Genomic DNA, 26,716 nt, shown 5'->3' with positions numbered 1-26,716 from the left:
ATGGAATTCCATCTGACTTGAACAACATACATGTATAGTTTATATGACCATCGGCAATATGGTAGCGCACTCTACTTTGTACAAGTCCCTTTGGAAACCGCATCAGTGAGTAAAACCTAAAGTCAATGGATACGTTGGTGGAGTCCACTAAGTAAGCCAGGGCACTCATGATCTGTTCCTCGACCTTTCTGTACATGTTCCTTGTCAAAATCGAAGCCACCTATTCATAGTACTATCGGAGGACGTTCAATGGTAATTGTGGCATACTATGGTTGCTGATGAAGTCATCTTCCTGTTCTGTGTGACGAATACTCTGTATGACCTTGTCTACTTGGCCAACCAGATCTCTAATTTTGAGTTTGCTCGTCAAGAAGTGGGACAAGTAGGAATTAATTGACTCTGATCTTTGAGTAGTTCTTAGTCCCCCAAAGAAATTCCCTCGTAGGAAACACTCTGCCCAACTCCTCCTGTTATTGTAGGTAGTTGTTGTCCATCGACTATCCTCAAATTCGAATTCTGAAACCATGCTCTTCCATGTATCCTCAAAATCTTCCTCGATACAGTATTGATAAAGTAGTTCATTGAACTTGGACTTGAAAACAGGATGAGGCGCATGAATAGCTACATTATTCTAAAGATGCCAAGAACACAAGCGGTGAATAGAAGTTGGCAAAACTTTTTGTATTGTTTTTTCCATAGCATGATCACCATCGGTGACCACCACAGAAGGTGGTTTGTTTTTCATGCACTCTAGAAATTCCTCTAAAACCCAAATATATGTCTCCTTGGTCTCATCGTATAGCAAAGCAACTGCAAAGACTATTGTCTTGTAATGGTGATTCAACCCAACAAAGATAATCAGGGGCTTATTGTACGAGTTCTTCTTATAGGTGGTGTCAAAATCCATAATGTCCCCAAAACAAGCATAATCACGACGAGAAATACCATCAGCCCAAAATAGGTCTGCCAACCTATTTTCTACATCAATTGTGTGTGTCTCAAAAGAGTCAGCATCAGGGCGGCCCAGACATTCCAAGTACCCCAATGCTCCTTCAGTGTCAGTTTGTTCTTCATCTTCAACTAGTATTTGGTGACCAATCCGATTATAAAGATCCTATTTTTCATAAAGGGAACATACTCACGTCCTCCTCTTTCTTGTGCTAAGTGGTTGAATATGTATCAGGTGCGTATACCTGATCGTCACATCGACATTACCTGGGATCCAATTGACTCTGGTATGGCCCGATTAGATTGCAAGAAGTGCAATTCCCTTTTCGAAGCTAACTCATGATTATGTTTTAGATTGAAGTATTTTTCCACCCAATTGTTTTTTGTTTAATCCAAGTTCACGCGTAGAAGTGTGAGACACTCTGTTCTTGTGATAGGTCTCGATTTTTTCTTACGATTTAGAAGGTATGTCCACTTGTCGCGAAGAAAACCTCAGTTTGAGCAAACCCTTTTCCGTTGCCATGCGTTGTTTTCATGGTTGCGTCGAACATATTCCTTGCGAACAATAAACCCCATCCATTTTGAGTATTCAGAAAGAAAAAAAAATTATTCCCATTTATCGAGACTTTGGAGGTGTTTGCCTTCTTTTGACAGATCATGTGGTTGCTTATTGTAGATTTGAAGTTGTGCAAGTGTTGTGCCCATTTTATTCTCCATTTCTTACGTTTGTATTTGTCTACCTGAATAATTAAAAAAATTAATAATTGATATGGTAATCAATGAGCACTTTAAGGTTGGTAAATCCAAGAAGCAACAAGCTACAGTTGGTGGTTTCTTTTGTTTTTCTTAATAATTAATAAAAAACCAAAAAGATGTAAATGAACACACTGACCAAATTTTTATTTTCATGTTCGTATATTTTGGACAAATAACATATTTTATTTAATTACATCATGGGACATGTTATATACAATATTTATTATTGAAGGGTTTGACCTAGCATTTCAATGGCTCAAAGAACGAGTTATTTATGTGTAGAGTAATTAATATTCAAGTTAATATGGTGGATGAGGTAAATATACTATGTACTTATTTTATTGGACAGCTATCCTTATGTTTACATGCCAAAGATATCTTTTACTTGACCTTAGTGTATAGCTATTGTAAAACAATAGAAATAGAGGTCCTTCTAATTTTTAAAAAATGACCATTTTTGGTGGTCATTTAGTTGATCTATCTAGGTGGACCCCATTCTCTGTTATGCCACGTAAAATTAAAACAAAGGGTTTGAAAAAGAGAGTTCAATAACATAGTTGAGCCGAGTCCACAATGCATAATATGAAGTACATACATCAAACTTTTAAGGGCATTGATCAGTAGGACCACATAACTAAGACATGACTTCAAAAGACCTTTACTCGGTACTTCCATTACCGAAAACCATTGATTATGGTAATCTCAGTACCTGGAGGTGATAGATACTTAAGCTTAAGTGAAATTGCTTACAAGAATTAATAAGAAAGGGGACATGGACTTAAACATACTACAAAATGAAGATGGGAGTCATAGTAGTCCAATGTACTAAGGTACTAACACATAACAAAAAGCACTACACTTAGAAAAGATCAATCCAACAAGATGATGTCTGTGTTATTTGGTGATTGATTAGCTTCAACACATAACTCACTACTTAGTGTCTCTTGGCGTTTCACCATGGAACCAACATGATCTATGATTTGGCACTGCTGAAAAAGGAAAGAACTAATGTCCATTGAATTCATCCTTAAAGTGCTGCCTTTCTTAGCAACTACATTTTTTAAAGTCGTTAGCTTCTCAATCTTCAAGTCCTTTTCCAAGCAGTTTTTACACTTCCCTCTAAACACGTCCCTTGGTGTTTTCTTCCCTCCCTGAGTTGGTGAGATTGTGTCCCCTGGACTTACTAAGGACCAATTTTGCTGGGGTGTGATTTCACTAGTTTTGGTGGATGGAGGTGGAGTGGGTATGGACTGAACAAGGAAGGGAATTGAAAATTGTTTGGTTGGTGATTCAATCTCTGTTTTCACCTTAACATCATCGAGGAATAGATTCACGCATAACTTAGAGGGTGACATGGTTTGGTAATGGTAGGAATGAAGATAGTAGTACGTGGGGGTATATTTTCTCTTGGACTAGTTCACTTAAGGAACTAAGATATATATGTATAGTTAGCATTGTGAAAGGTCCATTGTGTTCACTACATTCCTGCCAAAACACTACCTATGGATCTAGGAAACAGTGAATGAGAATAAATTCATTAACCCTTAATAATGGGTGATTCTTCAATTTACGCTACAAATGTATGGTTTTTAAAGATATTATATGCAAAACAGAGGAAAATTTGTAATGGTTTGGCACATTATCAAGTGGACACTCACTTTTCGCATAGGTGATGATTGAACAAAAGTATGGGAACAGTAAGAGAACTCTAACCTGTATCTCAATGTGGCCCCATGAAATCTTCAATGTGGATATTGAGGACACTATTCCAGACTCAGGCTATAATTTGGCGCCTTAAAACTGAGTGGAGGATGGATGGTAAATCCTGGAAATAGGGTTTGAGAACATCCTGCAACAAGAGAGGTGGTGATTTATGTATAAAAAATTAAGAGAGTAGTTCAATGCATGTGTGTCATGAATACATTATCTTCGTAGCTTAACATTTTTGCATTTGCTCATGAACAAACCATTGGTTTAGTTAGAAAAACTGCAACGAAAATGGCATTTTCATCATATATTTAGTTATCGAAAATAAAAAATATGATAACCTAAAAGTGGAAAAGTATAAGAGTAATGAAAGTGTAATGTTGGAAAAAAAAAAGCAAAACCAACATGAGTAAGTGTTTTATGCGGCAATGGTTTTTGATGAAAGTTGGTGACATTTACCTCTTAATTTATCTTGAACAACTTACGAGTACAACTGAAGCATAAAAAATAACGGGGCTTCCTATCACACTGCATGAAAAAAAAAATCAGAGCAATGGGTTAAGCTAGTGTTTTTTGAGATTGAGTTCACGCATGTGACACCTATATATCAATTTTTCTTCACCATTTAATGAGATGGTTGTGGTTTGTTGTGACCCGTTATCTGGCATTAATAATTCTTTGAATTAGACAGGCTGATGTATTGGGTGTATTTATTTTAGTAAATAAGTTGAAAAATGTATTAGTAGTAATTTATATAAATTATGTTGGTAATAAGTAATAAGTGAGATTTTAAAAGTTTGACTTAACATTTCATTCAATGGTTAGATGCTATTTTGAGTAAGTAAACATAAAATAACAAAAAAACATGATTCTTCATAACAAACAGTCACATTAAATACTTAAAGTAGTCACATGACATCATATATTAGGAAGAAGTAAACATTGACCATGGACAAGAGTTACAATGGTCCTACACATCAAGGAAAAGAGTTTTGTGAACTCATTAAAACAGACCAATAACAAAAGGAGTTACGAAGCCAAAAAGAACATCCTACTAGTGTGGTTGTTCAAGCCATGGACCTGAAATCAAATATAACACATACACACTACTACAACGCACATAATATAAAATTATAAATATATAACTACTGTGTGGGTGGCTTCTGACTTGGGACATTAGTTGTATTCTTTGCCATGTACCTAATTCGGAGCTCCTCGATCGTGACAACCATGGCTTGGAGGTCTTTTCTCCATTTACTTTCCATTTCCATGGACTTCTTCAGCATCACCCCTAAGGCCATTTCTAGCATATGTATCTTTGACTTTAGAGTAGAGTACTGCATGTTTGTGGCATTGTACATATTCTCGAACTCACTCCGCTCGATTTCCAACCTCACGTTCTCCAGCAATATGTAGTTGATGTATTCCATTTGCTCTAGTCGTAACTCATCAAAGTATGGGCAGCCAAATACATTACCATCTCCAGGAGGTGTATGATCCATGGTAGATAGAAAACTAAAACTGAAATAAGGAGAGAGGAATACGATTCAGATAAAAGGTGAACATAACACAAGGGCTACACGTATATTTATATATAACTTATGGCCTATGGAGTTCATGTAGTGCATGCTAGTATATGGTAACTTGTGTACAAGTTATACTTGGTAATGATATTTGATTTATCAATAAATGAGGCACCATATACTGCATATGATCTGAATTAGGTGATAACATGCAGGTAATAAGTCAGTTACTTGAATAAATCACATGTTTACTTGTTCGTACATCTTACTTACTTCCACAGTAATCAGCACACCATTAACTTTTTTTTTTTAAAAGGCTGCCCTTATGGACCCCATATTATATAAAATTGGTCGTTCCATCATTAAACTAAAATATCAATAAGACCACATGGAGGCAAACATAGTAGGGTCCACCCAAGCAATGTACTAATAAGGTTCTATGTGTTGTATCTTTCTCCCCCTTTACAAGTTACATGTGTTATAAGAAGTGTGGTACTACACATGGACCCACGTAATGGATATAATTGAGATGTGTCATCAGATTCATCATTAGAAGATATAGAGCAGGTAGTAGGAATAGACCCTATATTGAACCTTTCTCACTTGATAAAAAGAATTTAATTTTAGAACCAAATATCAATGTATTGATATTTATTTATTTTTGTTTTGGTTGCAGGAATTGGTTATGGATTCTTACTCTACTGTCAATTTGTGCAATGTAAAGGTGGTAGCCGACTTACGATGGGGAGAAGCAGATCCCCTAGATTTGGAACAGTGCAATCAGTATAGACTCACAACCCTCCCACCTGACCCAATCGAATACATTAATAATCTAAAGACGACATTACACGAGAAGAAGCACGAGATTTTCTCAATCAATCAGGACAAACACCTATTGGAGGAACACAACAAGTCAATGAAAGAAAAGATATTGCAATTGGAGTCAGAGCTTGGTGAGAAGATGAACAAGCTACAAGAATTGATCCGTGATGCAGTGTACTCATATGAGGAGTGGAAGACAGATTGTGAACGACTTTCGCAAGTGATCGACCACCTGATGGAGGAGGCTATAAATCGATACCAAGAATACCTAGAGCAAAGAGTAGTTAACATTGTCAGCCATGAGATGTTCATGGATAATGGAAGGGGATAACCACAAATATTATTTACCTCAGTACAGTTATTTTTTTTAATATTGAGTTAATTAGAAATACTTGGTAATCTTATTGTTGTTTGTTAAATCCTTGCTTTAAGTTAGATGTTGTAACTAAGTTATTGTAAATTATAAATTAGTCTACACCATGGTGTTTTAGGACTACTCTAGGGTGGTCTTTAAGTGGTCGAAGTCAAAAAATGACCTATATTTTTAATTAGGAAGACAAAAAGTAGATTTTTGCTAGGTCATAAGTTATTGAAGATGAGATTTTTTTTTTAGAATTTTTTTTAAAATATTTGGAGTAGTTGAATTGCAACCTTACCTTGTACTGTTCCAATTCGTACCACATATGAATAGATTAGGAAGCTATTGCAGTAGTGGGTGGACCTAGTACAAAATAAGAAGGGCTTGTACTCAATGTCAAGAATATATTTACTCTTCATGGTGTACCTGATTTTGTGGGATACACTGCCAAATCAATGGGTTTTAGTGCAAATCTTACATTTGTAATTTCTTCTGTGGGGGCCACCAAAGTGAAGCATAATTGAAGGAGACATCCTTCTTAATACACATTTATCATGTCCAAAAAATAAAAAATATGAAGATATCAATTTTTAGTCAAAGATTGAACCCTGAATTTTGTTACATTATCCAGTACAAAAATCTCACCTGGTACAAACTCTTGTGTTTCGGATGGTACCAATAATAAATATTTTTGAATAAATTTGATTATTGTTCGTATAAGCCTAAATAAATAAGTGGTTTGTTTTGACTTTGAAAATTAAAAGGCAAACGTTACCATTATTAAAAGTTAAAGAGACGAATGCCTTGCCATTATAATTTCCATGAAGTTCCATATTATCATCATGGAATGCCAAACTGGGCCATTTCTTTAACTACAGGCACTGTAGGAGTCAAAGGAGGTCACCTATATTGTTAGTTTTTTTTTATGAGCTTAATTCAAATATTGTGACATCCTTCATTATGCTCATTTTCCCTGCCAGATTTGTGAAGGTCTTATATGTACAGGAAAGAGTACATTGGTTGTAAACAAATACTAAAGTAATTAAGTTTTTAATTTGATGGATGCACCTACGAAATATATTTTATTTTAATGTGGAAACTTTTGATTGGAAAGATTTAATTTTTTTCCGGGTGACCGGAAAGATTTGATTGGAAACATTGGTTGTAAACAAATACTAAAGTAATTAAGTTTTTAATTTGATGGATGCACCTACGAAATATATTTTATTTTAATGTCGAAACTTTTGATTGGAAAGATTTAATTTTTTTTCCGGGTGACTGGCAAATGTGGCAATTTTGCAAAGCACATACATAATTGTGTATAAAACAGAGGAGCCCAAAAATGATTTGCAAGGTAGCCAACAGAAGGCTCAATCCAAGCCCACAGAGTAGAGCCAATGACGACCACCACCTTATTGTGTGCACGTGCCCTGAAGAAGTAGGACCACATTTGAGCTTACATTTTGGGTGGGATCCTCTACAAGTCTCTGTTCATTGTGAGCGTGACACATTAGCAGTGTTGGAACTTCATCTCGAATTCGAGGGTGACATGGGGCGAGGTTACGAAATAGTTGGTGTCGAAATGAAACTGTTTCAAGTTTATATAGCATATACATTGGAATTCTTATTTCAGTTTCCGACATTCAAAAGAATGTATTTTTCAATAAACCATACACTTTTTATTGGTGAAAACTATTTTTTGTACTTCAAGGTCTCCCTAAACCTTTATATAAAGACTCATGCTCATTATAATTTGGGTTGTGATTTTCCGTACTATATTTGGTAAGAATTTTACTTTCATTTTGTCTATTTGTATATGAAATTTCTCTTTATAAATTAGTGTGAGAATGTTTAGTTAGGCTGGATAAATTTATAGGTCAGGTAAGAGATGATCTTATATGTGAACTTATATGTTAAGTAAATTTATTTGTAGATCGAATCACCGAGTGTGTAAACGACTCTCAATTTAGCTTTTGTAAAAGAAATTTGTTTTCCCATTTTTAATGAAACCAAAGTTGGTTTTAAAAAGGTTGCACAAGATGCCCTACTATTAATTTATAAAATTAATTTGTAAGCTACACAACATAAGCATATATACCATTAGTGCTATGATTATGCATGAAACTAGACATATTAAAAACGTACTACCCAAAAGAAAGTTGTATAGTACAAAAGAGTTTGACGTTACTACTGGTAATAATTATTACCTACCATTATAACATAGTTATAATAAAAGAGTAACACCAAATATGTGTTGGTAAACTTGTCTGTTTGAAGTAACTGACTGATGTCCTCGACTAATGGTAAATGAAAGTAGTACCAAAATTGTATAAGGCAGGCGGATGGTGGTTAAGTTCAATCAGTTCTTCCTTTTTCTCTTACCCAGCTTGGACCATTGTTTGTCTCTAGCCTTTTTGGTTGATAGCATGGGAGGTACAGGCGAAGGTTTTGGAGGATAACAAGACAGTTCTTTTAAGTTAGGGGATTGTTCAACGCTACTTAAACAAGCTTTATAATAAGTGGTTGTGTTATCTTTCACTCCCATTCGAAGCCTATTGGATTCACAGGTCAAGATATCGATTGCAATGTCAAGTCTATCAGCATCCTCAACTTTCTGCAAAATCAAAACAAGGTGCTGAAAAACTAAAATATGAAACTGCTCTTTCAGGACTTAATTAATAACGCGTTTATAAAATATTAATTAAGTGGTAAAAACTTACATAGGACTTCGGGGGTGATTCCCCGTCCACAATCCACTCCATAAACTACATGACAAAAATACCACAGTCATGACCATTATCTTGTTGAGGTACTTGACCAGAGGGCACTACACTAAAAACGGAAAAAATGGGACGACCAACACGAGCACTATCCATGGTCATATGAAGCAACACATCAAGCGTCTTTAACTATATCAAATAAGTATATGTATATTAAATACTGAAAAACAACATGTGACAAGAGTATTAGTATACTCAGGAGACACGCATACCAGCTCACTTAGTATATGGGTCCTGACCCGTGTCCTATATCGACCAGACACTGAGTCCCATATGCTTGCACAACTTTTCTTGGAGTCTAGAACGGCTAGTATCCAATGATTGTTTTCGACATCCTTCATTGGCGCTAAGATCTGACAAGAAGATAATAACACTTAATTAGCTAACTCACTTTGAGAAGGCACTAAGTGGTAAAATAAGTCTAATATAACTACCTTCTGCACTTTCTTTAGCAACATATCCAGATTTACATGGCTACCAAGAAACCCAGTGTTGCCGGTGTCCCAAAAATATGCACCATTATGACATCGATGTTTTAAGTTATTTTATTGAAATAACATTTCAAATTCAAAACAAAAAATGGAATATTGAACCCAAGAAATTAAAATTGATATTGCAACATACCAGGTCGGGCCAATAGGTTGGGAAAATCAAAGTTTGAGCATCATCATCTATTACACTATCAGGTGTGTCTCTATACCTTAATACACACCCAAAAGCATCAATAATTTGTAAAGCAGTATCAAGTGTCAAATATTTTTCTCAACTTCTTCATATTGAAGAAAAAAAGACTTGGGCAATGTGCTACATGATCATAATTTTGTTACTTCAACAAAGGTGAACTTTAAATAGATCAGTATTTACCTTCATGTCCACCTCAGCTTCAGCTCTAAGGCTTCTAAAGTACCACCGCTCCAACTGTCCCATTACATTATCGACCAACACGTCTCTAAAATGATTGACTTCATTAATGAACCAAAGTGTCCTAACATCATTGAACCAAAGGAAAAAAATAGTGATATCAATAGCGAAAAAAATTATTCAGATAAGAATTTATCACATATCGCAAGGACAAACTAAAGTCAAACAAGAAAAGTCCAAGTTCGAACTTGGACTGTGGTAGGGTTGCTTTCAAATTGAATGCACCAATCTTCCTGCCTTTGCTTTTGTTATACTTAGGAATCATATCCTGAAATGATTTGTCCATTTTGCAGAGCTCTTTGTCTCTCCTTAGAATAGTAGGATCGATCTTGACGTTGTTATTGTCCTCTATTTTGTGAATAACAGGAGTGTCTGTGGTACCATACACACTGGCTTCATATGGAATGACATCTTCTGGTAAAACCTCACAATTTTGAATACCCAAGTCCTCCTTCTCATTCACTTTCATGCCAATTTTAGAAGCATCATCTTCCAAACCAATCTCATTCTCAAAATCTATCTTCTCATTCCCTGAACATGATAGTACACCATCAAGGTTTTGGATATCATTGTTAGGCCCAACATCATCATTGTAGTTGTCCGAGGGTAAAACAGTTGGTTTAGGATCATTGAAATCATTATGTATTACCCCCTTCTCCTCTCAATATCAAAAATTGAACCTTTTCTATAAGAATCTTCAAACTCATTTGGACGACCTATGTCGCACTCCAAAAGCATGGGGTCAATTGTCATCGCAAGCTGGCAGAAGTTCGTTTTCTCATGCAAGTAAATGCTTGGCTCGATTGGGTCTTTAGTCAACTTCCCAAACTGCACACACTTAGCGGCCTCTTCCTTGCTAATATGGGGGGAAGCATGCCTGGGAACCATTGAACTTATGGTAGTATTCAAGCTTTGATGTAATCGTTCAAATCCCTTGTTGAAATACAATTTCATCTCGTCTTTAAAATTTCCAATTTGAATGGGGTGACGATTCAGAGTACTCAAACTTTGTAAGCGTTGAAATCTCATGTCCAGTTCAATCTTCATGTCCTCTTTAAATTTATCGATTTCATTCTCCTTAGCAATCAATTTTTTCTCCAAAGATTCAACCATTACACACAAAGACGATATCATGGCGAGTAATTTCAATTGATCGACCCCTTCTTGCAATTCTAACATGGGGATCTGCACAACAATTACTTAACATTATTAACTCTGACATATTATAGACTTTGCCATCATAAGAACGAAGAAAAAAAATGACCAAATTTTATCCCATGCTTACTGTATTCGACTCAAACCTCCTTCATCTTCTACCCAGTCAAGCAAAGCCTTGGTATCATTGTCAGACCAAACACCTATAGGGCATAGGGACCTATCTACATACCATTCCTTCCAAACAATATAGTGACAGTAAAATACCTACAAAATGCACAGACATACAAAATTATTATGCACCATTCACCAAGGCCAAGATTATTGCAAGAGACTAAAAAATAAATATTACTTGTAAAAAATAGACGTATCCTCCAATGAACTTCACTGGTTTGCCGTGACACTGTCTAATGCTCTTCCATAGATGCATATATGCCATCGACGTCCAATTAACACGACAAACAGCGGCAATGTTAGTTAGGGACATTATAGGACCCTCGACCTCCCGAGCAACATGTATAGATGTATTAGGCAGCAAAAAACACTAACTAAAAACAACAAGAATTGTCGAACAAAGGACATGTCAGCCAATTCACGAAGGCTCAATTTTTCCTCCAACAGACTCATAGTATTCTTCTCACCTTTCTTGTAAAAAGGTTGTTCAACAGGGTTAGCATGTCTGTGTAAATCTTCAACACCATCATTAACACACATGGTAGCACTAAAAACTTTATTGTCCAGTTTGAAGTGCTTCCCATGAACATCTAAAGATCCATCATCAACGTTGAACCTATTGGGAAAACTTATACGGGATCTTTATTTATTTTCATGTATATCTAATATTAAACAAATTAATACGAGATAGCCTAAAATATGTTTTTAAAATTGAATTCAAAGAGAAACAATGAATAGAATACTTACGCAGCGGAATTAAAGAGTCATTCCTTCAGTTTCTCTAACTCTTGAATCCTTTCTGTCGTAGAGTATTATCAAGAAACTGAATCGTTCTTCTAATTTCTTCACAGTCTTCCAATGTAACCTTAGAATCACCTAGACTAGTGTGGGCAATTCTCAACACATGAGATAGATACAGAGAGAAGAAGAGAAATTAATCAAGAGGCTTAGAAAAAATGACTTGTGTTTAGAGAGAATCTAAAACTATCAGAAAATCTTACTTATGACTTATCAAACTTATGTTTTGACTTCTCTCTAAGCACTCCTTTTATAGACTCAATTGGTCCATTTAATTTAATTAAAAAATCAATAAAACAATAGCCATTTTAAAGCCCTAGGTCGAAATTATCATGGGCTTTACGCCCGTGAAATTTCCCATTTGATTATAAGCCCATTGGACTTAAAATCAAGGCATGTATTATTTTCTATTGATTTAATTAATTAAATAATTATTTAAATCCTTCATCAAATTAATTATTTATAATTTGAACATTGATTTAAACTTATTTATTAATTTAGATATCAATTTATCTTAATTAATAAATCTGTCATGATTTATCTTTTCTTCTCAAAATTACACAACTCTGTGAAACTATCCAAAATTGACCTGGTCAACTTTGATAATTCTAATTGATAATTAAATCAATTAATTGAGACTATCTAGATGATTTTATCCAAGGTACAATGGGGACCATGGGCCTATGAAATCAAGCTCCAATAAGTTATCATAAATCTAACAAATAAATTTACTAACTTATTAATTCCTGGTGACCCCACTATAGACTCGGAATTGAACTCTTGAATTCATAGAACGCTCTATAAAAAATATAGATACGCTATTAATTATCCATTGTTACAACCATAATTGTCACTCAATCCTCTATAAATGGTCTGCAATGAGATAGGACTAAAATATCAGTTTACCCCTCATTGTATTTTATCCTTAAAACACTTAGTTCCTTGAAAATGATATTTCATTAAACTAATATTAATTATTGCAATGAGATCTCTATCATTTAGCACATTGAACCAAACTAAAAGGAAACCATCGTTTCACTTCTTCATCAGAAGCTATAGATGTTCATATCTATGATTAACACTCCCACTCAATTATACTACCGAGTTCCCAAGATGTAAGTATGGGCTAGTTCATAGGGTAAGTTGGTAATGAACAAGTCAAAGAACTCAAATAATACAATCAGTTAGAATACTAACCACTCAGAATTGAGATTGAATTGACCTATGGTCAACTGTATGATATGACTAGAATAGATAATAACGGTATGTTTACTTATCTTATCAACTGTCAATATCGGTCTTGTCCGATGTAACAAATACATCCGATCTTATCTACTTTGCTAATGTTCTGGAAAGAACATAACACTGTAATGTGTAAGTAGATCATATCGTAGATTGGCAAGTCAATGTAAATCTGGTGCACTAACTAATCTTAGGACTAACTTATTTTGAACATATAATCATATTTATATTCCATTGTGATTACGTCACTATAAATACGATTAGCTATATGCTCGGGATTTAATAGAAGTTTATATTATTTAAATAATCATGAAAATAAAATATGTGAGCAAAGTGATTGACCAAGTCAAAAAATGATTTCTATTCTTTTATTGATAATAAAATGAGATTACAAAGAATTTGAGTTTTAATTAGGGCATAAAACCCCAACAGAACCTACTCAACAACCAAAATTGAAGATTCTGTCTCAAGTTACAATCTTTCATCCCCAATAGTGCCCTGAATCCCAATTCTTTGAGCACCTCTTTTTGACCCCCATTCATATGGGAAATAAGGGTGAAGATCCTATGAGGAGAGCATCTATAGTCTAATTTATCATGTTCAGCCATTTTCAAATCCACTTTACAAGAAAATGTTCACCTGCCATTAAAACAATAAAAGAGAACACAATGATATATGACAAGAAAATTCTTTTCAATTAATGGGGAAAAAAATAAATAGACAAAGTACCAATGATCTACAGTGGAAATTAATTCAAACTCAAAACATTCAATGTAAAAGTAACAAATTCTAACAAACAAACACGGTCCCTCTCAAGTAACAATGACTAATGTACAAGTAATCAGTGCACTTCGCTAGATAACAAGGTTCAATATAAAAGTAACATATTAATATGGACAAATACAGTTATTCAACTATACCAATGCTTCATTCCAAGTAATCCCACAAGTAAGAACGATGAATCGTAACCAATTTATTATTTTCTAGATCTCTCTCTCTATATATATATACATACATACATAGTCAGACATGACAGTCATGTTCTATGTCAACATATTGTTGCCCTCAAACAATAGCAACCAACATAATCTGCATTTCACAATAAATCAAATGATACAAAACTCTAAGATAGTTTAATCAACAATTCATAGTTATACATACAGAAATTATTATAATTTCCTATCTTTAAAGTTATATCGATTGCTTAATAATAATCACATAAACTAATTCTCAATATCTTAGCCTTATCGAACTCGGAAAATGCATCTTAAACTTTACAACTTACAAAATTCCATAAATTAAAGCAATGCCTAGTGCAAATTTCGTTAATGTCTACATTTCTAGAAAAAAAATTGCCCGAATAAATTCCAAACATCCCAAGTTTTATAACTATCCAAAGTCAAGATTCATGAAAATATCTTAACTAGTAATTACAAAATGAGAATTTTTTCTAAAAATAAAAACCAACAACGAGAGAGATAACAACATACCAGTAAGAGAACAACTCTTTTCTCCAACTCAGACACTACAAAAGACAAAACCCACGAAGCTAAAGACCTTAAACAATGTGTAACCAAGTTCCACCCACAACCCACAAAGCCACTCCAACGATATCTCAATTAAAAAAAAATCCAAAAACGTTATTTCTTAGTCCAACTCGAAGTCGTAGAGGAAGAAGCGTTTTTTTTTTTTTAAAAATATTTTTTGGATTAAACAAATTAAAAACAAACAAAATGGTAAATGGCAATCGGTACCCAATTAAAGGGGGTCCCTAAGGGTATATAGGTATTTTTGTATCACTCAATCAAAAGATTCAAATCCAACCATCCAACCTAAAAATTAGCACATCATACGACTCACAACTATTGTGGGACTAAATCCTGAAAATGTCAACTGAGAGACTAAAGAATTGTCATTTATATTATAGAAATATAATTGTAAAGATCCCAAGAGGAAAATCAAATAATCAACTTAGCCCATAACAATAACTGAATTTTACGACAATCAAAATTCAAAAACTAATTCAAAACAAAACTATAATATAACCTAGAAATCATATATCCATGTTTGTGATGTTTTCCTTGATAACATGCCTAATTCTCAATCAATTCTCGAAAAAAATCTGAAATGTTACCATGAGTGAAATCATTTATATTCTTATTCATTAGAAGCGCTTCCATATATCAAATTCTGAATACATGATGAATTAACAAAATAAAATTAATGTGTATTATATTTAACAATAAAAATAGTTTTCTATATTTTATTAGCAATTAAAATAGTTTATTTAACACTAATCATTTGAAATATATATATATATATATATCTTTCTATATAAAAAGTGTGTAAATAAGTGAAATTTTTTGTTTTAACAATTTTTTATTTTTTTTCTGTTAACTTTAACTAATATTATTATATTTAACAGAATATTCTTATATTTAACGGTAGATTGTAAACATGACTTAAACTTAAATAAATAAATAATTAAACAAATTAAAATAAGATATTTTACAATGATAATTATTTAAAAATAATAAAATCATACGTTTTATAACAAACATAAACTAAAACAAAAATTAATTAATTAAAATATGATATTTTATGATAATTTAAATAATTAAATCATATTTATTTAAAAATAATAAATGCATACATATATATTTTTTTATCTTATAAATTTATGTAATAGTTTATTTTTTATCAGTTAATTGGAGCTCTTTTTCTTCATCAAATTCACCAAATGACATTGCCAAATACATTAGAAACTAAAAATAGTTAATGCATGTATACTACTGTCTACACTGTGACTTTTTCTATTCTTATTTTATGTCTATTATTAATTTCTTTTAAAATTTTATTGTAATTTATATATATGTCATGTAGTGATGTAAATATATATATATCTACATCAATGTTGTGTTTAGATGTCATATATGTAGAGATTATTGATATAAATATTTATATATACTATAGAACTATAATTCAATCTATATATATTTTTTATAAAAAAAAACGGTAAACCAGTTTTTATTAAAATTATAGACAATGTTTACTATTTTAAAACTAAGCAAACGTGCAATACATGTTACTTCTACCTAATATATATAAAAAAATATGTAGATAACGGAAATTCTTGGTTTTAACGGTTTTTTATTTTTTTCGTTAACCTTAACAGAATATTCTTATATTTAACGGTAGAATGTAAACATGACTTAAACTTAAATAAAATTAAATAAATAAACTTAATATATATAAACTTTTGTTGTCACTGTCAAATTCAAAAACTAGAACAACCATAAACTTAAATAAAAATAAATTAATTAATTGATTAAAATAGAATATTTTTAAAGATATTTTATGATAATTTAAATAATTAAATCATATTTATTTAAAATTAATAAAGGCATACATATCATTTTTTTATCTTATAAATTTATGTGATAGTTTGTTTTTTATCAATTGATTAAAACTTTTTTTTCTTCATCAAATTCACTAAAAGACATTGCGCGATACATTAGAAACTAAAAATAGTTTATGCATATATACTATTGTCTATAGTATGGCTTTTTCTATTCTCATTTTAGTTCTATTATTAATTTCTTTTTAAATAGTATTATATTTTATATGTCACGTAGCCATGTAAATATATATATGTCAACGATGTGTTTAGATGGCATATATGTAGAGATTATTGATATAAATATTTATATATACTATAGAACTATAATTCATTCTATATATATTTTTTATAAAAAAAACGGTAAACCAATTTTTATTAAAATTATAGACAATGTTTACCATTTTAAAACTAAGCAAACGTGCAATACATGTTACTTCTACCTAATATATATAAAAAAAATATGTAGATAACGGAAATTCTTGGTTTTAACGATTTTTTATTTTTTTCGTTAACCTTAACAGAATATTCTTATATTTAACGGTAGAATGTAAACATGATTTAAACTTAAATAAAATTAAATAAATAAACTTAATATATATAAACTTTTGTTGTCACTGTCAAATTCAAAAACTAGAACAACCTTAAACTTAAATAAAAATAAATTAATTAATTGATTAAAATATAATATTTTTAAGATATTTTATGATAATTTAAATAATTAAATCATATTTATTTAAAATTAATAAAGGCATACATATCATTTTTTTATCTTATAAATTTATGTGATAGTTTGTTTTTTATCAATTGATTAAAACTTTTTTTTCTTCATCAAATTCACTAAAAGACATTGCGCGATACATTAGAAACTAAAAATAGTTTATGCATATATACTATTGTCAATAGTATGGCTTTTCCTATTCTCATTTTAGTTCTATTATTAATTTCTTTTTAAATAGTATTATATTTTATATATATGTCACGTAGCCATGTAAATATATATGTCAACGCTGTGTTTAGATGTCATATATGTAGAGATTATTGATATAAATATTTATATATACTATAGAACTATAATTCATTCTATATATATTTTTTATAAAAAAAAACGGTAAACCAGTTTTTATTAAAATTATAGACAATGGTTACCATTTTAAAACTAAGCAAACGTGCAATACATGTTACTTCTACCTAATATATATAAAAAAAATATGTAGATAACGAAAATTCTTGGTTTTAACGGTTTTTTATTTTTTTCGTTAACCTTAACAGAATATTCTTATATTTAACGGTAGAATGTAAACATGACTTAAACTTAAATAAAATTAAATAAATAAACTTAATATATATAAACTTTTGTTGTCACTGTCAAATTCAAAAACTAGAACAACCATAAACTTAAATAAAAATAAATTAATTAATTGATTGAAATAGAATATTTTTAAGATATTTTATGATAATTTAAATAATTAAATCATATATATTTAAAATTAATAAAGGCATACATATAATTTTTTTATCTTATAAATTTATGTGATAGTTTGTTTTTTATCAATTGATTAAAACTTTTTTTTCTTCATCAAATTCATTAAAGGACATTGCGCGATACATTAGAAACTAAAAATAGTTTATGCATATATACTATTGTCTATAGTATGGCTTTTTCTATTCTCATTTTAGTTCTATTATTAATTTCTTTTTAAATAGTATTATATTTTATATATATGTCATGTAGCCATGTAAATATATATGTCAACGCTGTGTTTAGATGTCATATATGTAGAGATTATTCATATAAATATTTATATATACTATAGAACTATAATTCATTCTATTATATATATTTTTTTTTTTTAAATAGTAAACCAATTTTTATTAAAATTATAGACAATGTTTACAATTTTAAAACTAAGCAATGTGCATTGCACGTTAGTTCTACCTAATATATATATATAGAAGATTTCTCAATGGTTACTACTCATAGATGGGTACTAACAATTATGATGACGTGGCAACATAATGACTTGGTATAGCAAGTCACCAACAGGTACATATTTTTTTCTACATTAATTTTGAATTTTTTTTTTGCTATAACTAATGTTGTTTCCAATCAATGAGAGACACTAGCTATATTTAGAAATTGACATACATTTGAAAAATGAAAAGTTTACAATATTATATTTTCATATAAATACACGTTTTTCATCAAGTAACCCTTCCAAAAATTTGAAAAAATCAAAATTTATGTTTAGAAATATTAATTAACAATTATAAATATGGATCATTGATCTTAATCCAATAATTAATATTAAAGTAATCATTGTAATCATTAAAAGTACACTCATATATATAAATGTTTATTTTTTCAATGTAGGATTAATATAATGTAATTTAATATAACCATGTTACAATGGCTGTAACCTAATAGATTTTTTTGCAGTGTAAGAAATCTTCCTTTGCCAATTTTTTTTTTTTTTTGTCAAGAAGTGTATTGCTTAATTGTTATGGCCTAAGTTATTTTTCTTTTAAGTTTTTTACGTTTTTAACTACCTACACCTAATTTTATTTTTTCTAGCAATTTATTATGGAAGTTACATATATTATTATTATTTTACAGTTTGATATAATTTAATATTATTTAATAAAGGAAAATTGGCAGCTAAAATACTTAAGTTGTTGTCATTCAAGCACTTAAAAAATTTGGTGCTCCGTTGTACCTGCCGTTAAGTTTTCCATTAATTATTGATGGACAGTAATTAAATGGGAAATTGATGGTTAAAATACCTAAATTATTGTCATCCAAGCACTTAAATACTTAAGTTTTTTTTTAAAATTACTTTTTATTTAAAAATTATTTAACCACTTAACAAAGTATAAATAAAATTTGATTTAAAATATAAAAAAAAATTAATTAAAATAATATAAATAAAAAACTTAATAGACAGTTTAATACAAAATTAATTAAAATAATATAAATAAAAATTTATATAAATTACTATAACAGTGGTGGTTATAAAATATACATATAGAAAATATATATATTAAATATATAAATAAAAAATTAAAAATATCAAAATATATAAAAATTATTGAAGTAAGAGTTTTTTATTCACAAAATAGAAATTATAGAATGTCAAAAAATTATATTGAGAAAAAGTGTTAAAAATGATTTTAATTTTTTTATTATTGGGGTTGTAGGCCCTGATTTTCCCACGGGCTGATTAACGAGCTGAGATACAGCCTAATCATGACTACCACGTGGACATCCCCCAAGACCGGAGCTGCCATCATATGATCCTACCTCCTTAGCTCGAGGTAACCCAAGGGTTTGCCAAGATTGCTTAAGGACTGAGTCTGGACTCTGAAGGCCGCAGGTCGAGGTAAGCATATATCAGACATCACGTGGTACGAGCTAGAGTTGGAGCTGTGACCTTTTGTAAAGTCAACCACGCAAGGTAAGCGTGCATATATCAAGCATCACGTGTCTGATATATCCCTGACTTCTCGGACACGCAGCATGAACGTGCGTATTCAGACACCCACAACTGGGTTGGGCCGTGCGGCCCATTATCCCCTTACCTATTGATTTGACCACACTTATGTGTCAGGTTTAGGAATTAATCATGAATGTCACAGAGTTGACATGATAGGTAAGAAGGTCACGGGATGACCTTCTTACCAACTCCCAGGTGCCTTCTCCTATAAATATGGAGACCCTGGGAGTTACAAGGGGTTGGATTCTATTATGTAAAAAATACCCTGTAAAAGAATACAGCATATAGCAATAATACTGACTGGTGGAGTAGAAGGATTTTAACCTTTGAACCACCTAAAAAACGTATTTTGTGTCATCATTCCATTTCCAAGATCATTCATCTATTTCGGTTCAACATAAGCACTAATCTCTTCCTCTTTCTTTTCTTAATTACCTGTTGGCGAAGAACCACGTCAACAGGGGTGTCTATATATATTTTTGGAGTGCAAATACAATGACTCTTAAGTTTTTAAATTATATTTTATTTATTCTTTTTTAAGTGTTTAATTAATATTTAAATAATAATTAAACTTTTTAAAAAAAAACTTAGGTATTTAAGTGATTGGATGACAATAACTTAGATATTTTAGACTCCAATTTCCCATTTAATTATTGTCACGTCAACAGTCAATGGAAAACTTAACAACAGGTACCACGGAGCACCAAATTTTTTGAAGTTAGGTACTTTTACCATTAAAAAAAACTTAGGTATTTATGTAACGCCCTAGTTAGTCAAGACCGTTACACTATGTATTTTAAATAGTGTTTAACTCGCTAAACGAGTCATTAGGTCATAAACGTGCATCTAAGTGTGATTACCGGTCCAAAGTTAAAAATTTCAGTTAAAAGGAATGGATATTTCATTAAAAACATTAAACTGTACATGGGATCCCATAATAATGTTTACAATTCCAAAAAAGTCATTACAATTCAAAAGTTACAACCCGCCAACCTAAGCGGCAAAAATAGGGTTTAACCCTAGTTCCTCTGAGAAATCTTGGCCGTGGTGGTCAAACAACCGCATATGTACACGTCGCCACCTAAACTCTCCACTCATGGCTGGGTAAGTTTTTTCTTTTCCTTTACTTGCACCACATAGCATCCGTGAGCCAAGGTCCAGCAAGAAAACTTAATACTGCATGCATACAAGTACAAGTAAATGATTATAGAATCATTCTGGGGCCCGCAACCCTAGTCCAAATGACCATAGAGTCAACCTGGGGCCATTTTCCCTTAATAGATGACCATGGAGTCAACTTGTGGCACTTTTCCCTAAATAGATGACCATGGAGTCAACCCGAGGCCTTTTGCCCTAGCCATGTGACCATAAAGTCACTCTGGGCCTTTTGCCCTAGCTCTGAGTAACTAGCCATAGAACTAGTCAAGCGCTTTAGTTTTCTACGACTATTGGGTCGGACGAGCGTGTAACACTCTGCTGATTAGATCTAATCATATCGACCAGCGCTATTGCCATCCTTGACTGATAAGTCAATGTTTTTCTCAAGTAAGTAATGCAAACAAGCATTCATTATACAACCAATATCCATATATAGAGCACTCAATATGCTTCATCAATAATCATGCGCATTTATAGGGGCCAATGCACAATCATGTATGTCACATAATTGATGCAGTTTTCTTACCTCAAGTCCGAGCTTAAGATAAATTAAGAACGACCCTCGAGCACGATCCTGACCTTGAACCCTTAGTGGTAACCTAGTCATAACCAAATATAAAATTCCATCAATAATGAGTAAATAAAGGCTTACGGACAAATTCCTAGCCTCCGAGACCTCGAATTCTACCAAACCGGGTAGTAGATTCGATCCCGAGCCTTAAAGTTTGAAATCCCGCCATTAAAACCCAAGGTTGCCGAAAATGGCCAGGTGGGCCGCGACTTGCCCCTAAGGGTCGCAGCGCACCTCCCAGACAGAAAGGCCCATGTCTAGGTCGAGGGCACGGGCCGCAGCGCGCCTCCAAGACAGAGCCCTTCCAAGGCTTTGGGGCTCACACGGGCCGTGGCGCCCAAGAACACGACCGCGGCGCACCCCTCCGAACCCAGCATCCCTGTTTTTCCTTCAGCCCAAACTCAACCAAAATCATAACAAATCCTTCCCAAATCCAAAACTACAACCCCCAACTATTATCAACACACTACCAGCATCAAAACCCAGGCTTTAACCCATTCAAAGCACCACCAACAACACAATCACAACCTTAAACTTTCAAGCTTATAACAGCCAAAACCATAGAGAAAACATACTAAAATAGAGTTTATAAACCCTTACCTCAGCTGTGAATTGAAGTCTCCTAGCTGCAGCAATTCAATCTTAAATCCTCAAGCCTTAAATCCTTAAGCTTAGCCTCAAATATTCTTTGTTTTTCTCAACAAAAAAAAAAAAAAAAACAGCTCAAGAGAGCAAGAGAAAGAGAACTATCGAGAGAGAAGAAAAAGAAAGCTAGAGTGTTTTGTTTCTTCAGCCAAGGGAAAGGTGACTAAGACACCAGATTTTTTGCCTTAAATGACTAAAATGCCCATAGGGCCAACCTTCTCTCTCAAAGCCCCTCAAGGGCAGTTTTTTCATTTGCCACCTACCCCATTAATCATAATTAATTTCCATCAATTCTTGTTACTTCTAATATCCTCAAATAATTACCAAATAATTTCTCATTACCCTCTCAATCCTGGTAATGTACTAAGCACGAAGTTACCCCTAGGCTCACCTTAAGCTCAGTATTTGACTCAGTTATGACTAAACCACTAACTTGCTTCCTAGGATCGCCTCATGCTGAGTAACTCAAATATATCAACATAATAATGTAGTCTCATCCATATACCACATACATGCACATAAATATACAAATATGCTCTCAACGGGCCAAAATTACGAAAATGCTCTTCTTATAAGAAACGACCCCATACACATGCAAATACAACTATATAATAACACAACGCACATAATCATGCATATAATCACATAATAATACATTAAACCAATTATTGCCCTCCTGGCCCCCTAATTTAGCCACTAAGCCATATTAGGGAATTTGGGACGTTACAATTTAAGTGTTTGAATAACAACAACTTAAGTATTTTAACTGTCAATTTCTATTTAATAAACATGTAATTGTTTCTAATTATTTATCTTAGGTCAAATATATTTATATAATAAATATGTTAAATTTAATATTTTGAGATAATTATTTTAATCTTATGTCACTTGTTTTTTTAAATAATCTTCGGTCAGTCATTATTCTTGTAGTTTTCAATTAATTTTATCTTATTTTTTTCAATTATTTTGGAATTTAATATTTATGTTATATTATTTTAGTTTCTATTATTTTGATAAATTATTTTTATTATTATTGTTGTTATTCAAAGTTATTGGAGTTATTTGTTATTTATAAGTTTTGTTATTTTGAGTTGTTATTATAAGTCACTGGAAATTTTGACAACTTAGGAGGATGGTTGAAATTTCCAGTTTTTGTTATTAGACTCTATTTATCGAGGCATCAATACAAAACTGTGATACAATGGTGACAACTTCATATTTTTTTTTCTTATTTCTTTCTAATTTATAAGTTTAGTTTTTTCTTTTTTTGTTTTGTCTAACTCATAAGAATATTTTTATTGTATTTTATTTTTATTGCAATTGATTAAACTTAGTTGTATAGTGTTTATTATTATTATTATTATTATTATTAGGGAATTTACTTATTTGGTACCCTGTACTTTTGTAAAGTATCATTTTGGTACCCTCTGTTTTCAATAATGCTCATATAGTGCCCATGTATTTTAAAATTATACATATGCGATACCCTAAGCTCAGATTTAATAGATAAAATTTTGTCAGTATGACAAAACTGCCATCAATTATATGTAATTAAGTAATTGAATTTAAATTTTGAACTTATATAATTGACAACAGTTTGATTAAATTGGCAAAATTTTATTAATTAAATTTGAGTTTAGAGTACCAAATATGTACGATTTTAAAATACATGGTACCAAATATGTACGGTTTCAAAATACTGGGTACCAAATTAACATTATTATAAATATAGGGCACCAAAATGATACTTTGTAAAAACACAGGGTACCAAATGGTTACCTACCCTTATTATTAATATTATTATCTTTTCTAAAAATATACTTATCCATCTTTCATTTATCTTTTTTTTGTAGATTTATTGAAAAATATTCATGTTTGTCATTGGATATCTACATGCTATACAAGAAGGATGAGAATTTGTATAAGGAGAATGTGTGTCTTTAATGTTTGTGCTGGATTAGAGCTATTTACTTGGTCTTTCATTGCACATTGTTGTATAAGACTGTTTAGCAGTTGTGACTGTTTTTTTAAGAGATTTCTATTTTTCAATGGCTTCAGGTCTTTGTTAGAAAATATTGCAAGTTTGTTGTCTAAAATTCTAATAGTATCATTGATTCATGTTCATCATCATGGATTAACTGTGCATGCTCTTTGGATAGATGAAAAACTTGTTTGGCTAGAAGATTTTATTTTTTTTCTTCAGGCCCCCTAGTTTTATAGGTTGTGTGACATTATGAATTTTTTTTCAATGAATATATTTTATTGTGACAAAAAAAAATCAAAATTTAAGATTATCAGATTATATCATTAGAATCAAAATTGTTAACAACATTAAAAATATATTTGTATATAATCAAAGTCCTTCATGGTTATCCGATTATATTATTAGAATAAAAAAAATTATTATTAAATTATATTGATTAGGAGTTACTAAAATATTACACCAATTGACACGACAATTTCATTTAAGCAATCAAATTTATATCAAGCGTCAGTCAGTTGTTATAATGTTTTGGTGCATAATTTTAGTGCACATATTATTACACATGCTTCAAAGGTCTTATACGTTTTTGAGATTCTATATTAGTCTAAACTTGGCCTCATTGCTTAAATTATTCTATATTAGGTAAACAAAATTAGAGGTGAATTAGAATAAAATTTGGCATTTGTAATGCTTTAAAGTCTTATACGGCTAAATGGGGAACTAATTTCCTATATACTAGAATTACTTTTATGATATACTAAAAGGATTGTTCCGTTTTTAAATTGATTATGTAAGGGTTTAAGGCTTCTAATGGAAAGACACTTGTTATACTATACTATTAGGAGGAAAATTAGGTTCTATTATAGTGTTTTTAGATAAAATTAATGGGTCTAATAAAAGGAAAATTTCAGTTTGTATACTTGATAAATGCTATAATTTTAAAAAAAAATGCTAGGCATATTAAACATTTTAAAATAATGCTACTTTTTAGCACTTTACCCAAAATATTCTTACAATTTCCTCATCACTTTTCACTTCTCATTTCTCTCTTCTCTCTTCTCTCTCTCTCTCATATTTCACTCTCTCTCACCTCACAGCACCACCACCAACACCACAATAAATATTGTATTTCGAACAGATCTGGACATGATTTTTGAGTTTGTTTTTTGCAATTTTTTTTTCAGATTTGAAACTCTGAAATCTGCAGAAAATCAGCATTGCTCGATGGTGCTCAATGCCAGCTCGATGTAACCTTCAAAATCATGATTTTTCATAAAAAAAATGACTTTGCTCGATGATGGTTCAATGGTAGCTCGATGGTGCTCAATGCAATTCTTGCAAGAGACATAATTTTGCACTCGGGTGTCCGTTTGAGGTGATTTTTTTTTTTTTTTGGCATTTTTCAAGATCTACATGTTTGACATGTTCATATGCACATTTGTGAAGTGTAACACTTATAAAAAATACAAAAGTGCAAACATACCTCATGTTTAAGACATCTTTTGGTATATTTTTAAGTTTTAAACTTCTCAAATGTGCATATGAGCATGTTAAACGTGTAGATCTTGAAAAAAATACCAAAAATAAAAAAAATCACATCAAACGGACACCCGAGTGAAAAATTATATCTCTTACAAGAATCACATCGAGCACCATCGAGCATCATCAAGCCATAATCGAACCACTATCAAGTTATCAAATAAAAGCTCCAGAAATTACCTTTAAAAATTGCTTTCATGTTCTTCTCTATCGTTTAAAATATCTCATCAAAACATTATTTTATCTATTTTACCTCTAACTTTTATATTATATCATACATCAATTTTTCGATTTTTTCTCTGTATCATTTAAGTATTATTTTTTATTCATTTAAATTTTTTTCTCTAATTATCAATAATATCTTTTAATATTTATGATATTTATCCATATATAATATATTTATATCTTTTAAATTCATATTTATATTAGATTGTTCCAAAATAAAATAAAAATTAATATAAAATTTAAAAATAATTCTCAATATAATAATTATAACAAAATATAAAAAGATAATATGTATATAAATTTAAATAAAAACATTAAAACCATGTAATATTATTCATAACATCAAACATATATAGAGAAAAATATTTATAAAAGAATGAATAGTTATCTCTACATGTTGAGAATATGTTGAGAATGAATAGCATATTGAGCTAAAAAAAAAAAATTAAAGTAGCTCATTTGATGGAGTCACTTTATCATATTTGATCTATAAATTTAGAATATAGCTATTTTAAATGA

The 26,716-nt window shown here is 31.3% G+C and overlaps 1 protein-coding gene across 1 annotated transcript; it reads right to left on the bottom strand.

Annotated features, from left to right (window-relative positions):
• Positions 1 to 232: 232 nt before the first annotated feature.
• Positions 233 to 1,471, bottom strand: LOC133805794 (protein FAR-RED IMPAIRED RESPONSE 1-like). The gene is made up of 4 exons (XM_062243947.1): positions 1,404 to 1,471; positions 1,216 to 1,270; positions 677 to 1,114; positions 233 to 631 (listed from the first exon to the last, which is right to left on the bottom strand). The coding sequence occupies exons 1-4, from the start codon at positions 1,469 to 1,471 to the stop codon at positions 233 to 235; spliced, it is 960 nt and encodes a 319-aa protein (XP_062099931.1).
• Between the last annotated feature and the right edge of the window lie 25,245 nt (positions 1,472 to 26,716).

Source organism: Humulus lupulus, chromosome X, assembly GCF_963169125.1.
Source record: "Humulus lupulus chromosome X, drHumLupu1.1, whole genome shotgun sequence".
NCBI classification, from domain to species: Eukaryota; Viridiplantae; Streptophyta; class Magnoliopsida; order Rosales; family Cannabaceae; genus Humulus; species Humulus lupulus.
Note: the sequence above shows the minus strand (reverse complement) of the source record. Positions and strands in the feature narration are given on the sequence as shown.

Bases quoted from the DNA above. Each gene is read 5' to 3' on its own strand.
- LOC133805794 (XM_062243947.1), bottom strand. From the start codon at position 1,471: ATGGCAACGGAAAAGGGTTTGCTCAAACTGAGGTTTTCTTCGCGACAA. The intron at 1,271-1,403 runs GTAAGAAAAAAT...AGCTTCGAAAAG, and splicing joins GTGGACATACCTTCTAAATC to GGAATTGCACTTCTTGCAAT. The intron at 1,115-1,215 runs GTAATGTCGATG...TATGAAAAATAG, and splicing joins CAGAGTCAATTGGATCCCAG to GATCTTTATAATCGGATTGG.